This window comes from Notechis scutatus, chromosome 6 (assembly GCF_049901735.1).
Source record: "Notechis scutatus isolate UNSWTSFEM ecotype Mainland chromosome 6, rNotScu1.2, whole genome shotgun sequence".
In the NCBI taxonomy this organism is placed as follows: Eukaryota; Metazoa; Chordata; class Lepidosauria; order Squamata; family Elapidae; genus Notechis; species Notechis scutatus.
In genome coordinates, this window is record NC_142014.1 from 31263309 (window position 1) to 31280109 (window position 16801).

Here is a 16801-nt window from a genome sequence, read left to right on the forward strand (position 1 = left end):
GGAAGAGAAAAGGCTAAATAATAAGAATAATAAACAGCCCTACTACGTTCAACGCGAGAGGGATGATGACCTTCAGTGAAAGATAGGCCTATCAAAGGACACCAAACCTTTGAAGCAGAAGACTTTATATTAGCCGTTATGAAGGACAGATCTGATGTGAACTGCACAATATGGCGGATCAAAAGTTTGCTGTGCTCTGGATTTGATCTTCAAATCTTGTGCTTTGGACCATGTGAGAAGGTGAATTTTGCTCCTGGTCTTCAACCTCTGAAAGCAGCCGTGTCTTTTTCTCTAGGACCCAATCCCAATAATAATCTTCTCCTATCTATCTATATTTATTATTTCAGCATAACTCTGGAACACCTTGGGCAATTTCAACCAAACTTGGTACACAGATTACTACTTATTCTCTGGAAACAAATACTGTGGGGGTAAGATACCCCCCAACACCTCTCAGGGTGTATGTTCTGTTAAGATACAGCCTGTTGTGCCTTCAAGTGGCTTCTACCGTACTGCCTTAAAATGGTTTCTATTGTACAGCGCAGTGGAGTTGCCATAGTATCGGGTTCACAGTACTCCACAAGGGGTCTCTCTTTGGTAATGGGGGAAATCCAACATTAGAGATTACGTTTCTTCCAAGTCACTGAAATCAGGGCCTTTCCTGTCTAATACAGGATTAGGATAAATAGATACCCAGGCAATGCCAGGTTATCGGCTAGTGATTGATAAAGGAGAAAATTTGTAGCTCAGGATTGAAATGAGAGGTCCTTGGTGCTCTCTCAGCTTGTTTGTTTTCTTGCAAATGTTTCATTACTCTAAGTAACATCATCAGTGCTAGTCAAGCAATGATGATGTTACCTAGAGTAATGAAATATTTGCAAGAAAACAAGCAAGCCCAGAGAGCACCAAGGACCCCTCATAATGATTGATGATTGTCACTCAACCAGGAAGGACATCACAGAACAAAAACAGATGATTTTCAGTTCACAGTGTTTATGAACTGTGGGTCTGTGACCTTAACAAACTTATACCTCTCCAAAAATTTAAGGACACAGAATTTCAGGCAGAAGTCAATAACCTATAAAGGAGAATGTTTGTAGTTCAGAGTTGAAATGACTAGCACTGATAATGTTACCTAGTTGGGTAATGAAACGTCTGCAAAAAACAACAACCAAGCTCAGAGAACATATAGTCTTCTGTTTTTTCCTCCTCCTCCTCTCCACAAACCCCACTCCCTTCTAGCACTGATGATGTTAGTTGGGTAATGAAACGTCTGCAAGAAAACCACCAAGCTCAGAGAGCACCAAGGACCCTTTCAGTAAATTATCTATCGTACAAAATAGGACTTGGTGACAAAGAGCTTTTTTTGAAAATGGCCAATGATCATGCTTCAGAGATCTGCCAACTTATGGAAGAGATTCTTTGGGGTAAGTCATAATATTCTGCTTTTGGTATTATTATGAGGAAGATATTTCTAAAATTCCATTTGAGAGATGTGTTTGCCTATTAAATCTGGAGGTGCTGAAACAGCCAACACATAGAACTTTACTACAGCTTCTAGAGAGACGTTTGTAATTCCCATAACCTTCTCCTCTTACATCAATACCTAGAGCAACCTGATGATACTTGTAGGTTCAAAGCTTTTTGCAAACTGTAAATCAATTAGATTATGGCCCAATATTGAGTAGCAGCTGTAAAAAGTAAGCATTGATTAATAAAGTTCTCCCACAGTTATATCAACTATCACGATTATTTATATTACTCTACTTTTAATTATTTTAACACTGATTTCGGTTATACCTTCAAGCTTTGGCTTTGGGCTGTAAGAAAAGATTGGGAAGTCGCAAGCTTGGGAAATGATGTGGCTGCTTTCAGAATCTGTAGACCAGAAGTGGGGAATGACTTGTGGACTTCAACTCCCAGAATTCCTGAGCCAGCCGTGTTGAAGACCATAAGTCATAAAGGAGCCATTGTTCTCCACCTTTGCTGTAGACAAGATTCTACGTTTGGGCTCCTACACACACAAATCACAACTCTGGTGTCAAATCCAAGTGATTCTCAACCCCATTGTTGTTCTTCTTAAACAGTTGAGAGTTTCAAGAAGATATTGGACTGCCATTTGTCAGAAATGGTGCAGGGTCTCCCGCTTGGGCGGGGGGTTGGACTAGATGAACTACAAGGTCCCTTCCAACTCTGATTATCTGTTATCTGTTAGTTCTAGAAACTCACTTTTCATATCATTTTCCAATGTGGTCTTCCAATTAGCATGAAATTATGTACCCAAAGATCTAACTTTCTCTTTCCAAAGAAGGTATCTAGCCACCATCTCCTTTTTCTACATGAGCAAGATAATTAGGCATTTTAAAATAAACCCCGTGCTAATTTCTTCTTAGCAAATGTGATATCTTGCGCTTTCCTTCTGTGAATTACACTCTTAAGGGCTAGCATATATAACTACAGAAAGAGAAAGCTGCATTTCTGGCTAGAAGTCTAGCTTGCTTTCGACAATTCCTCAATTTTCCTTCTCTGATGTGAAGAAGGAAACATTTAAATGCCAGCCATTCCCAAAGACAGTCTCATAGAAACAGCTTCTAACCATCATCTGGCCACACCACCTGAAACCCAGGTTTAAGCCAATCATGTTCTGGCTGCCACATCAATGAATCAACCTTATGTTAAAAAAAGAGAGAGACATGAAGATAGATACATATGTCATGAGATAAAGATGGCCAAAGATGCATTTCTTTATCTGTAACATGGACTTACTTTGGTAGACTTAAGTTTTTTCTCATACTGTAGTCTTTCCCTGTCCATTTCTCCTACTTTTAAGCGCAAATCATTAACTTCCTGCATTAAATCCTGTTTCAAAATAAAAGAAGTGAATAAAAAGATTTGAAAGTCAAGAAAACGAGGAGAAAAATTCACTGGAGACACCTGAGCTACCTTCCTTCTTCTGTCTTCACAGAGGCAGTCTCAAATTGGCTGCATTGCAGGCTGACTCTGCCCACTGCCAGGAGTCCGATCCTGACCAGCTCAAGGTTAACTCAGCCTTCCTTCCTTCCTTCCTTCCTTCCTTCCTTCCTTCCTTCCTTCCTTCCTTCCTTCCTTCCTTCCTTCCTTCACTCACTCCTTCCCTCCCCTTCCTTCCTTCCATTTCATTCACTCACTCCTTCTCTCTCCTTCCTTCCTTCCTTCCTTCCTTCCTTCCTTCCTTCCTTCCTTCCTTCCTTCCTTCCTTCCTTCCTCCCTCCCTCCCTTCCTTGGTGGTGCAGTGGTTAGAATGTAGCACTGCAGACAAATTCTATCCACTGCCAAGACTTTGATCCTGACCAACTCAAGTTTGACTCAGCCTTCCATCCTTCCAAGGTTAGTAAAACGAGGATCCAGATTATTGGGGGCAAGAGGCTGATATGTGTCAGCCACTCAGGAAGTGCTATAAAGCACTATATAAGTCCAAGTGTTACTGCTATTGCTGTCTTACCTTCAACATGGACGTTGAAGGAGAAACATCACGCTTAGCAAAATAGTGAAGATAATTGACCATGGCATTTCCCCCAAAAATATTTTTTTCAACTTCTTTGACTCACGTCTGCATCTCCGAATCTGTCTTCGTAATCCATCCTGTCCTTTTCCACTGCGGTCAGCTTGAGTTTCAGGTTAGAGACCTCAGCTATGAGATCCAACTTCTGAGTTTCAAGAGATGTTCTGCTTAGGAGCTCCTGGTTAAAAAAAAAAAAATGAGAAGAGAATGAATGCTTTAAAGGAAGGGGAGAGAAAGTTGGGGCATCTTTGGAAGTTGTATCAAATGTAGAGGACGGAGGAGGAGGAGGAGGAGGAGGAGGAGGATGATTTGGTGCTCTCTGGGGTTGGTGGTTATCTTGCAGATGTTTCATGACCCAACTAGGGACATCATCAGTGCTCATGAAACATCTGCAAGAAAACAACCAAGCCCAGAGAGCACCAAGTCCTCCTCCTCCCTTCTAGCACTGATGATGTTACCTAGTTGGATAATGAAATGTCTGCAAGAAAGCAACCAAGCTCAGAGAGCATCAAGGACCCACCGTCCTCCTCCCCCGCCTGCTCCTCCTCCTCCTCCTCCCTTCTAGCAGTGATGATGTTACCTAATTGGGTAATGAAATGCCAGCAAGAAAACCACCCAAGGACCCCCTCCAAGTTGTTCTCTTCCTCCTCTACACACACACCCCTCCCTTTCTAGCACTGATGATGTTACCTAGTTAGACCATAAGTTGTCTGCAAGAAAACCACCCAATTCAGAGAGCACTGAGGAGCCCTCTGTGGATAAGTGGGCAAGCAATGTGTCAAAAACAGAGGAGATTCAACCCAACGAAACCCTTTAGTTACATAGACAGAGAAATAGGTGGTACCTGCTGTAGCATTTCTTCCGTTGAATTCAGCTTCTCTCTGTTTTCCTCCAGGCACAACTCCAGATCTCTGATCTTCTCTCCCTGAGCATCCACTTGGTCAGTGAGGACACTCACCTGTGTTGAAAGAAAGAAAGAAAGAAAGAAAGAAAGAAAGAAAGAAAGAAAGAAAGAAAGAAAGAAAGAAAGAAAGAAAGAAAGAAAGAAAAGAAAGAGAAAAGAGAAAGAAAAGAAAAGAAAAGAAAAGAAAAGAAAAGAAAAGAAAAGAAAAGAAAAGAAAAGAAAAGAAGGAATAATAAAAACAATTCAACATTCCATATCTTTGAGTATGCCAACCAGAGAAAGTGCTTTCTTCACACTCACTTGCAGGACAAGAGATTCCTTATCACTTTCCAGCCGGGTCAGTCGATCCTGATAGACATCTCCATTAGCAGACAAATGTCCATTAATCTGGAAAATGAAAAGAAAAACCCTGGGTTGCTGTCACGTTGCTTTCTCGAGATCGGTTCAAAATTACTTTGTCCACGACAAAGTAAAAAGGAATCTCAAAGGTTACAAGATGAGAATCCAGGATCTCTTCTCACCCTGTATCCCATGCATTTGTTCTCTGTTTATTCTTTGACGTCTCCTCCAACTTCAAGATGACCCCAAAGATAATTAAGGGACTGGAGGCTAAAACATCTAAAGAACGGTTGGTGGAATTGGGTAGGTCTAGTTTAATGAAAAGAAGGACTCGAGGGGGACATGATAGCAGCCTTCCAATATCTCAGGGGTTGCCACAAAGAAGAAGGGGGTCAAGCTATTCTCCAAAGCACCAGAAGAACGTGAAACAATGGATGGAAACTCATCAAAGAGAGAAGCAACCTGGAACTAAGGAGAAATGTACTGACAGTGAGAACAATTAATCAGTGAACCAATTCCCTCCAAAAGTTGTGAATATCCCAACACTGGAAGATTTTAAGAAGAGACTGGACAGCCATTTGTCTGAAATGGTATAGGATTGATCCTAACCAGCTCAAGGTTGACTCAGCCTTCCATCCTTCCAAGGTTGGTAAAATGAGGAGCCAGGATGTTGGGAGCAATAGGCTGACTCTGTAACCCTCTTAGAGAGGTTGTAAAGCACCATGAAGTGGTATATTAGTGCAATTCCTTCCTTCCTTCCTTCCATCTATCCATCCATCCATCCATCCATCTTCTCATTGCTCCTTATCACCCATCCCCTCCCACTTGTGACTGTATGACTGTAACTTTGTTGCTTCCATCCTTACGATTCATACTGACTGTTATTTGATTGCTTATTGTACCCTATAACTTTACTAAGTGTTGTACCTGATGATTCTTGACTCTTGAGGAATGTATCTTTTCTTTTATGTGCACTAAGAGCATTTGCACCAAAGACAAATTCCTTGTGTGTCCAATCACACTTGGCCAATAAAGAATACTACCTTCCTTCCTTCCTTCCTTCCTTCCTTCCTTCCTTCCTTCCTTCCTTCCTTCCTTCCTTCCTTCCTTCCTTCCTTCCTTCCTTCCTTCCTTCCTTCCTTCCCTCCTCTCTTATTCTCTTTCTTCATCTCCTTTCTGATGGCACAGTGGTTAGAATGTAGTGCTCAGGGTTAACTCAGCCTTCTGTCCTTCTGAGGTGGATAAAATGAGGACCCCGATTGTTGGGGGCAAGAGGCTGACTCTGTAAAACCGCTTAGAGAGGGGCTGTAAAGCACTATAAAGTGGTATATAAGTCTAAGTGCTGTTGCCATAAATCTCTCACTGAAAGACAGGCTGAGGAAAGAGGGCCATTATATAAGGATATAACTGTATCCTTATTATTAAAGGCACATCTATGGAGGACCATGCCTCAACAACGATTTTCCAGGAGAAAATATTTCCGTGATCAGGGAAAACACCAGAGAAGATTTCCCTGAAGACCTACATTCAAGAATTCAGATTGCATGCAGTCTTCTCTTCCAGTAGATGGCAACTTTGGACAACTGCAAATCAAGCTTTTTATGAAGAACTGACACATCACAATCAAAAGAGACAAGAGCATTTTTGTCATCTTTTTCAATAACGTTATGCAGGGTTGCCTATAGCTTCTCATCTAATTACCCTATACCATTTGTCTAAAATGGTATAGGGTTCCTGCCTGAGCAGGGGGTTGGACCAGAAGATCTCTAAGATCCCTTGGAACTGTGTTGTTCTTTTCTTATTCTTTTCTTATTGTGTGCTTTTATTTTATTGTATTCTATTGTATTCTATTGTATTCTTTTCTTATTCTATTTTTTATTCTATTCTAATGGGATTAAATGTATTCCATTCTATTCTGTTCCATATTCTATTCTATTCCATTCCATTCTATTTCACATTCTATTCTATTCTATTCTATTCTATTCTATTCTATTCTATTCTATTCATTCCATTCCATTCCATTCCATTCCATTCTATTGTTCTGCAAGCTGATTTTTGTTTTTTCAATGTTAATGGACGGACAGTGCGAGATTAGAACTGCAAACTGGGCTCAAGTCTGGTTTTTTCCTAAACTTTCCTTTCACCAAAGAACTGGATAGCATACATCATCATTTTTAAAAGCATGAGTGATTTTCACCATTATTAATTGGCCATCAATTTACATGACGAATTACAGAAGGGGTAAAAGTAGTTCAGGCAACAGTAACTGAATTTATTGTTTATTCTAAAAGGCTGAAATTATCATAATTTGCTTACAAGATAGTAAGATATAATGCAATCCCACATGCATTGTCAGGTTAACATCAAAAGTCAGTTACATGGGAAACATGAGAAAATAACAACCTTCTATCTAAATTCTTTCTTTCATTCCTTTTTTTCTTTGTTTCTTTCTTCTCTTTCTTTCTTTCTTTCTTTCTTTCTTGCCTTCCTTCCTTCCTTCCAACACCATAAGATTTTGACAAGCATGTCACATTGCATCGCATTCAGGGTCAAAAGCACAGAGGCACATCACCGTTGCCTAGGGAACACCCATTTGGGGGGAATCCTTTCATGTCTCCAGCAGGAGCTGGAGCAAAGGATGGGAGCTCACCCTGACCCACCCAGCACTCGGGTCTCGAACACGGGCTTGCTAACCTCCTGTCCAGGGTTCCAGCCACTTGAGCCACCATGCTTTCTTTCTTTCTTTCTTTCTTTCTTTCTTTCTTTCTTTCTTTCTTTCTTCTTTCCTTTTCTTTCTTTCTTTCTTTTTCTTTCTTTCTTGCCTTCCTTCCTTCCCTTTTCTTTGTTTACTTCCCTTTCTTTTTTCCCTTCCCTTTTTTTCTTTTTCTTTCTTTCTTCCTTTTTCTTCCTTCCCTTTTCTTTCTTTCCTTCCCTTTCTTTTTTCCTCCTTCCTTCCTTCCCTTTCTTTCCTTTCCTCTTTCTTTCTTTTTGATTTTTTTCTTTCTCTTTCTCTTTTCTTTCCTTCCCTTTTCTTTCTTTCCTTTCCTCTCTCTTTCTTTTTGTTTTTCTTTCTCTTTCTTCTTTCCTTTCTTCTTTTCCTTCATTCATTCCTTCCTCTTTTTTTCCTTCCCTCTTTCTTTCTTTTCCTTCCTACCTTTCCTTTTCTTTCTTTCCTTTCCTCTTTCTTTTTTTTTTCTCTCTCTTTTCTTCCTTCCTTCCTTCCCTTCTCTTTCTCTCCTTTCCTCTCTCTTTCTTTATTTTTCTTTCTTTCCACTCCTTCCTCTCTCTCCTTTCCTTCCTTCCTTCCTTCCTTCCTTCCTTCCTTCCTTCCTTCCTTCCTTCCTTCCACAAGTATTTATGTTAAAAATCCTGGGTTTTTTTTTTTAAGGCTGGGCCCCACTGTATATTGTTCACCATGATTTACAATGACCCATGCACTGGTCTCACCATTTGGTTTTGCAGCCATTCCATCAAAATCTCGGCCGTCGAATCGGGGACCTGGCACCTCAGTCCTTCTTTCTCGTCTATTTCCATCATCTCCAACAAACCCCGGAGGTCTTCCACCAGGTGCAGAACCCGCAAACTTCCCATGAACGGAGATGTCGGGGACTGGCAATCAAACAAGCCATTGGAGTATTCCAGTGCTTTGGACCCTGGAGGGCGAGGGTGAGAATGAGAAGGTTAAACCTGCAGATTGAACATCAAATTATCCAGGGAGTCCTCAACGTACAGCCACAACTGAGCCCAGAATTGATGTGGCTTCAGTGAGAAATGTGTTAAGGGAGTTTTGCTCCATGGTTACGATCAGATCAGATAATCAGAGTTGGAAGGGACCTTGTAGGTCATCTAGCCCAACCCCCAACCAAGCAGGAGACCCTATACCATTTCTGACAAATGGGAGTCCAATCTCTTCTTGAAAGTCTCAAGTGATGAAGCTCCCACAACTTCCGAGGGCAACTTCTGTTCCATTGCTTGATTGTTCTCACTCTCAGAAAGTTTCTCCTTATTTCTTGGTTGAATCTCTCCTTGTTCAGTTTCCTTCTACTGTTCCTTGTCTGGCCTTTGGATTCCTTGGAAAATAGCTTGACCCTTCCTCCTCTCTGGGGCAGCCCCTCAAATATTGGAAGGTTGCTATCCTGTCTCCCTGATCCTTCTCTTCCCTGGACTAGCCAGGCCCAGTTCCTGCAACTGTTCATCGTATGTTTTAGTCTCCAGTCCCCTCATCATCATGGTTGCTCTTCTCTGTACTTTTTCTAAAGTCTCCACATCTCTTTTATCAGAGGTGGCCTTCAGCAGGTTCTGACCAGTTCTGGAGAACCAATAGTGGAAGTTTTGAGTAGTTCAGAGAACCAGCAAATAGCACCTCTGACTGGAGATTTTACAGTATCCTTCCCCTGCCATGCCCACCAAGCCATGCCCACAGAACTGGTAGTAAAAAAAAATTGAATCCCACCACTGTATAAATCCTTCCATTCCCCACCATCCAGCCAGAACTGAAGAAGCTTCTGGGATGAGAAGCAAAATATCTTCAAAGAAAAACTAGAAAGTCCAGTTCCCCCTTGAAATAAAAGCACCTCTGGGACAACTGAAGACACAGACAAACCTCCAAGGGGCCTCAATGACTCTAAAAAGGATGCAAATGACCAGCTCTCTGCAAGGAGTGGAAATTCAGTGGTGGTCTTCAGCTGGTTCGGACCAGTTCTGGAGAACCAGTAGCGGAAATTTTGAGTAGTTCGGAGAACCGGCAAATATACCACCTCTGACTAGAGACTTTACAGTACCCTTCCCCTGCCACACCCACCAAGTCATACCCACAGAACTGGTAGTAAAAAAATTTGAATCCCACCACTGTCTTTTATAGTGTGGTGACCAAAACTGGATGCAGTACTCTAGGTGTGGTCTTACTAAGGCTTTACAGAGGGGTATTAGTGCCTCACTTGATCTTGATTGTATCCCTCTGTTAATGCAACTTAAGACTGCATTGGCTTTTTTGGCTGCTGCTGCACACTGCTGGCTCCTATTTAGCTGGTTATCCCAATTGCTGGGTGGGCGTGGCCTACCAGAACTTCTGGGAGGGGCTGTTCTTCCCCCCTCCCAGAGCCTCTGCGCAGACCCTGCACTTACCTGCATCGAAAATGGGCCTCATGGAGACTTAAGTCACTTTATTCCATTGTAACGTCAAACAGTCACTAAACGGACTGTTGTAAGTCAATCCCTAAACCTGGAGAGTCTCCAAATTCAGTAACTTTAAACAGTTGGGGACTTCAACTCCAGAATATCCCACAGCAATGAGGTGGCTGGCTGAAAATTTCTAAGAAATGAAGTCCCCAAAGTCTTAAAAGTTGCCAGGGTTGGAGAAACTTTGCCCTCAACTACAAGGTTTCTCCTCCAGGGATGAAATGCAGAGATAAGGAAGAATGTGACGGATGATCTACCTGCAATAATGCCATCCATCTGTTCCAAAGCTGCAGCCAGCATCTCACTTGCATCTCCCATCATGGTCATCCTTCTGTAGGGTAGCCACCACTAAAACCTAGAACAAGGAGGCGACAAAGAGTTACGTAGGAGTTACACATTTCAGAAGCCAATCGGAAACAATCTGCAAATTCAGTTCAGTGTTCGTTGAACATCGGGGTTCTTCTGTCTTGGGTTAGAGACCGTTTTCACACAAGGTGTATTATCCAGCCTTGCTCTAACATAGCACCAAAAGGCATGACAAGAAACAATAGAAGGAAACTAATCAAGGAAAGAAGCAACCTGGAATTAAGGAGAAACTTCATAAGACTGAGTACAATCAACCAGTGGAACAGCTTGCCACTAGAAGTTGTAGGTGCTCCATCACTGGAGGCTTTTAAGAAGAGACTGGAGAGGTAGATAGATGATAGATAGATGATAGGTAGGTAGGTAGGTAGGTAGGTAGATAGATGATAGATAGATAGATAGATAGATAGATAGATAGATAGATAGATAGATAGATAGATAATAGTTAGATGGATAGATAGATAGATATGGGTGGGTGATAGAAGATACATAGATATGGATGGATGATGGATAGATGATAGAGAGAGAGATATGGATGGATGGATGGATGGATGGATGGATGGATGGATAGATAGATAGATAGATAGATAGATAGATAGATAGATAGATAGAGATGATAGATTGATAGATGACATGATAGATATGGATGAATGATAGATATGGATGATAGATAGATAGATAATAAATAGATGATAGATAGATATGGATGGATGATAGACAGACATACAGACAGACAGACAGACATAGATAATAAATAGATGGATAGCTTGGGCTGTAGGGAAATGGAACATTACAGTGATTGGAGGTGTGTATGTATGTCAAAAGAGGGATTTGTGTTCCTGCTGGCAAATGTCTTTTCCACATTCCCGCAGAGTCGTCATCTGCCTGGTCTGGGGAACATCTGTCTCCTTCCAGAACTAGCAGATGTCAAAATAATCCTCGCGAGACCGAAATGCTTTCACAAACAAGCCCTCCTTCTACGCCTGCGATATAGTGAGCTGTAGATCACCAAAGCTTTTTTTTAAGAAAATAAGTCCCCCTCGGCTCACTGCAGAAGGAAACTTTCCATTGTTATTGTTTTGTTTTGTTTTTGTTTTTGGGGGGGAGGTGTTATATCACATTTTCCTTCCAAGAGATCACCTAAAAAGAGCCCTGTGAGATAGATTGGAGTGATTGAGAAAAGAAGCAAAGACGTTGAGCAAGTATCGAATGGTTAAGGTTGTGTTGGACATGACATTTTTCTTCTCTTTAGTCCAACACCTTAACAACAATATTACATTGTAGCCAAACATCTGTAGCTCAGGTGTAGGATGAGGGAGTGGGTTGGTTTCCAGCTGTTTCGTTACAAGGCTAGGTAACATTTTCATGTTCTGATCTAGGCTTCCTTAGCAAGCATAGCACACAGTCTCAGTCCCGAAAAAAACAACTCTTTTTTTTCAGTAGCTGTGAATTACGTTCATTCACAGCCTGCAAGGGTTGGCAAACAGTCTTTCAGGGGAATGTTGATAAACACCCACCTTATCACACTTGGAATGCGGCCAGAGAACAAACTGCCAGACGCAGAGCAAGGCCAAACTTGACACAGAGTCCAACAGAACTTTTCAAAGCTTGAACCGACCAGACGAACTAATTGCTTCCTGCAAAAGCTCACGTCCCGTTCGCTCCTCTTTTATGTCCTATGGGAGGGGCCAATCATCTCCAAGGTGGGGCCTTACTCTTGAGTCAACTCTGCTTTCTCAATTGTTCTTTTCTTTTGGTAGTCCTGCTCATGCGCAGGCTGGGAACCGGTTCTAGAAACTCCCCCGCCTCACTGCTGTCTGAACTCGAAGGCAGCTGCTGACTGCCAGCCTGCCCTGGCCCCATCTCTGCCTCTGATGCAGAGCCCTTGTCCGAGCCTTCCTCAGCCTCCAGACCCAGCCTAGGTTCCTCCCCAACCTCCTCACTACTGTCTGCCTTTGCTGCCAGCTCCGTCAGCCGCCAGTGGGCCACAACACTTCAGTGGAGTTTAGGGAATGTTGGTGTTCTTCATCATCATTGGATACGCTACCACCTGCCACCTCGTAAATTCATCAAAGCCTGGCCCTTCACAATCCACCCCATCAACAGACACCTTGACTTACAACCAGCCTACAAAACCCTCAGAATCCAAATCAACCACACAACTAACCAGAGAGGCAACACCAACCCTCAACCAACCCACGCAACCCAACAGCAGTTCACACCTCCCCATGACCCTCACCTGATGTGACCTCATCAAATTAATAAAACTATTTAAAAAAAACTTGGCACAACCCAAACTTAACCATCACAAGACCCATTGCAAGCTTCTCACTCTGTCTACCTTCTCAATAAAGTCCAGATGTAATTAGCTTCCAATTAAGTGTAATACACCCCCTTCCCCATCTCCTTCCATCGTCCTGGGGAAGGCCAACTCCTTAGGATTTCTTAAAACGTGAATTTGGCCGGAAAGAAATCTGCTATTTTATGCTACATTGTGTTCACGTGCATGTTCATGGGCACATAAGCACATCAGTGTAAATGTCAGAGAATAATAATATTGCCACCGATCTTTAGAGCTGCCCAAGGCAAGTCTTCTCAATTCAATTCCCCATTTTTAAACCAAGTAAGATTTGCAAACGTTGGTAAAAAAAAAACCAGGCAAAAGGATCAGGAATAGGTTACTGACTATATTTATGCATTTCAGCGTTGCTGAACTTTCCCTCTTGCAGTGGGGAAAATCCTTCCCAAGCATCTTCTTAAAGGCAAATTAAATTATATTTTAATTTAAACGATCAGCTAACAAATCTATAAACCTCTTCATTTGATGTCCAAAGTTCTCTCCCCTGGAAGCACCTGCGTTCAACCATCCCATCTGCAGGAAATGTCAACAAGAAAGATTTTAAGCTTTTTAAGCAAGGAATTGATGTTATATTGCTGTCAAGATCTCATTTTTATTCCCCTTTCCTTTCCTTTTTACTTGTCCCCCTTCTGTTTGGTGTATTTTAATCACTGTAATGTACGTAGGTAGCTTCTCATCACACTATATTACACAGGTAGGTCCTCAACGTATGACTGCAATGGAGCCCAACATTTATGTGGTTGAGACCAGTGGTGGGATTCAAATTTTTTTTTCTACCGGTTCTGTGGGCGTGGCTTGGTGGGCATGGTTAGGTGGGTGTGTGATGCCATGTGACTGGGTGGGCATGGTTTTTCCTGGTTTTTTTTTTTTTTTTTGCAGCCACCCCGCACTTGTTTTTTTGGGTCTTCTGGGCCTCAGAGGAGCCTCTAGGGCCATGTTGGAGAACTTATGGCACAAATGCCAGAAGTGGCACACACAGGGCCACTTCTGCCGGTATGTGAGAGCTCGCTTGGGAAGAGCCCCACTGTGTGGGGGGTCATGCACACCTGTGCAGGGGTGTGGGGGAGCCAGCACGCATTGCCTTCTGGGTGCTGGCACGCGCGAGAGTGAGCGAGAGCACAATTATCGGCACGGCAGCCAAAAAGGTTAGCTACCACTGCCCTTGGGGGTGCAACACCCCTCCATGCTCCGTTTTGGGGCCTTCTGGGCCTCAGAAGAGCCTCTGGGGGGCGTTGTTGCTCTCAGAGGCTCCTCTGGAGGTCAGGAAGGTAAAAAATGGAGGGGGCTCCTCTGGGCCTCAGGAAGGGGAATCCCGGCACAGCTGATTGTATGAACAGTTGATTGTCGGGAGGGAAAGAAAAGAAATAAGTACCTTAAGGGGCGAGCATCAGGCAGATGGGGTGAGCGAGCATTAGGTGGGCGGGGCAAGCAAGCCAGCGGCGACCAAGTCGGGGGCGTGGCCAGCCAGAACTTACTACCGGTTCGGCAACCCATGCCAAATCCTCGCTACCAGTTCACTCAAACCGGTGTGAACCGGCTAAATACCACCACTGGTTGAGACCTTTATTAAGTGAGGGTTTTGTCCCATTTTTACGACCTTCCTTGTCCCAGTTGTTTAAGTGAACCACTGCAGTCGTTAAGTTGGTCACACGGTTGTTATGTGAATCTGGCTTCCCCATGGACTTTGCTTGTCAAAAGTTGACCAGATGACCTCAGCCACTTGGCCAAGTATCTGAATGTTGTTCATGTAACCATGAAGATGCTACAACGGTTGCAAGTCTGAAAAATGGTCAGAAGTCACTTTCTTAACTGCTCTTGTAACTTAAAACAGTCACTGAATGAGCTGTTGTAAGTCAAGGATTATCCGTGTATGATATCATGGGTCGTTTCTTTATTTGTTCTATTAACTTATTTAGCTACTCAGTTCATGGTTGCAACTCTGGCTGCACACATAGGGTTAAAAAGCCAACCCCAGCCTTTCCCCCCACCCACCAAAAAAGAAAGAAAAATAGCATTTTAGTAATGAAAACCTCTTAAATCATAAGGCAGACAAACTCACAAGGCTGAGTGAAGTATTTTGATTATTGTTTAATACACTCATTCTGCCACTCGTCTCAAACACACAGCTCTGGATGCTTAACCGAGCCAAAATAAACACAATAACCAAAATTATAAATAGCATGCCAGTGGCATCATCCAGGAGCGAACAAGCATGCGCCAACTTCCATCACACACACACACACACCCCACACACACAAGCCAACATCATCAAGGTGTTACAAAATGCTTGCAGGGATCTCATAAATTCCAGGCATCAAGAATGGACAGAGTTCATTCATCATCATCATAATATCACATTTTAATAACACGAGGGAGGAAAGCTTTATAGAACTACCTACGACAGGGGATGGGGAAGAAGGGATAGGAGAAGGAAGGGAGGGACGGAGGGGGAAGGAAGGAAGGAAGGAAGGAAGGAAGGGGAGGAAAGGAGGAAAAGAAAGGAGGAAAGGGGAAGGGGAGGGGAGGGGAGGGAGGGGAGGAGGAGGAGGAGGGGGGAGGGAAGGGAAAGGAAAAGGAAAAAGGAAAGGAAAAGGAAAGGAAGAAAACAGAAGGGAAGGAAAAGGAAAGGAAAGGAAAGGAAAGGAAAGGAAAGGAAAGGAAAGGAAAGGAAAGGAAAGGAAAGGAAAGGAAAGGAAAGGAAAGGAAAGGAAAGGAAAGGAAAGGAAGGAAGGGAAGGGAAGGGAAGGGAAGGAAGGAAGGGAAGGGAAGGAAAGGAAAGGAAAGGAAAGGAAAGAAAAGAGGAAAGGAGAAGGGAATGGAAGGAAAAGGAAAGGAGGAAAAGAGAAGGGAAGGGAAGGGGAAGGAGGAAAATAAAAGGAAAAGGAAAAAGAAGGGAAGGAAAGGAGAAGGAAAAGAGAAGGGGAGGGAAGGGAAGGGAAGGAGAGGAGGGGAGGGGAGGGGAGGGGAGAGGAGGGGAGAGGAAAGGAAAGGCTGTGCAAATTGTTTGCAAACTTTTTGCTGTTGAAGTGGGTAAAGTTTTCACGGTGTTGGAACCATAACGGACAGGTTAGAAGAGAGCCTCTCCTAAACACCAGGCCAGCTGTTCCCCAAAACCTTCTCAGACCAAAACCATCTCCACTTTGCAATGCTTTGCACATTTCCAGTGTCAAACATTTCAATTATTATGCAGAAAGTGCCATAACCCATTCCAAACACAAATTGCTTTTATCTGGCACGGTATGAAAGAGAAGTGCCCGCTTCACACCCCGATTATACCATTTATGTAGGAGATTATCAAAAACTTTCTTAAAGCAGACTCAATATTGCACTCAATGCTGCAAGATCGAGAAAGATCCCGCACAGAAAAACAGGCAAGAATTTAATTCCAAGATCTACGGCATACAGGTGGTCCTCAAATTATGACCACAATTGAGAGCCCAACATTCCTGCTGCTAAGTGAGACCGCAAAAGGGGATAACAGATCATCAGACTTGAAAGGGACCTTGTAGGTCATCTACTCCAACCCCCTGCCCATGCAGGAGACCCTACACCATTTCTGACATGTGACCCTAGGACACTGCAATAAATATGAGTCATTTGCCAACTGGCTGAATTTTAATCGCGGGATCAAGAGGACGGTGTAATGGTCGTAAGTGTGAAAAAAATGGTCATAAGTCTCTTTTTTCAGTACCGTCACTAAACGAACTGTGGTAAGTTGAGGACTTCCTTATAGAAGCATTATGGGAAATACAGATACTTTCTTCACAAAATAAAAGAAACTGAAGTCTGACTTTTGAGGCAAACGAAGATTGAATTAATGTAGAGCAACTTTTTTTTTCACTGTCTGCCATTATTGGTCACTAAATGAACTGTTGTAAGTCAAGGACCGCCTGTATTGAAAGTGGCCAAATGCAGAAAAGAATGCAAAATCCAGAAAAAATACCCACCCCAAAGGCTTAACCACTAAAACCACATTTCATTAAAAAATATGCAAGAATAATATATCTCTCTCACACACATAGACACAAATCTGAATTTTCCTTCTTACGGGTGCAGGATGAAGAGGGAGGGAGGATTAAAATAAATCCGAGTAAGCCTAGGCTATTTTCAACACAAA

The 16801-nt window shown here is 42.8% G+C and overlaps 1 protein-coding gene across 23 annotated transcripts in view; it reads right to left on the bottom strand.

Annotated features, from left to right (window-relative positions):
- PPFIBP1 (PPFIB scaffold protein 1) overlaps window positions 1-16801 on the bottom strand; it is a 90818-nt gene that overhangs the window by 39929 nt on the left and 34088 nt on the right. For 17 of the 23 annotated variants that reach the window (XM_087967863.1, XM_087967865.1, XM_087967864.1 and 14 more), the window contains 6 exons: window positions 10220-10317; window positions 8232-8437; window positions 4746-4832; window positions 4386-4499; window positions 3588-3719; window positions 2767-2859 (listed from right to left, as the gene is read on the bottom strand). In XM_087967863.1, the coding sequence (XP_087823989.1) occupies window positions 2767-2859; window positions 3588-3719; window positions 4386-4499; window positions 4746-4832; window positions 8232-8437; window positions 10220-10289 (702 nt within the window). In that variant the 5' untranslated portion in view covers window positions 10290-10317. The remainder of the gene's footprint in view (window positions 1-2766; window positions 2860-3587; window positions 3720-4385; window positions 4500-4745; window positions 4833-8231; window positions 8438-10219; window positions 10318-16801) is intronic. The other 6 variants (XM_087967872.1, XM_087967870.1, XM_087967871.1 and 3 more) reach the window with 1 other exon arrangement.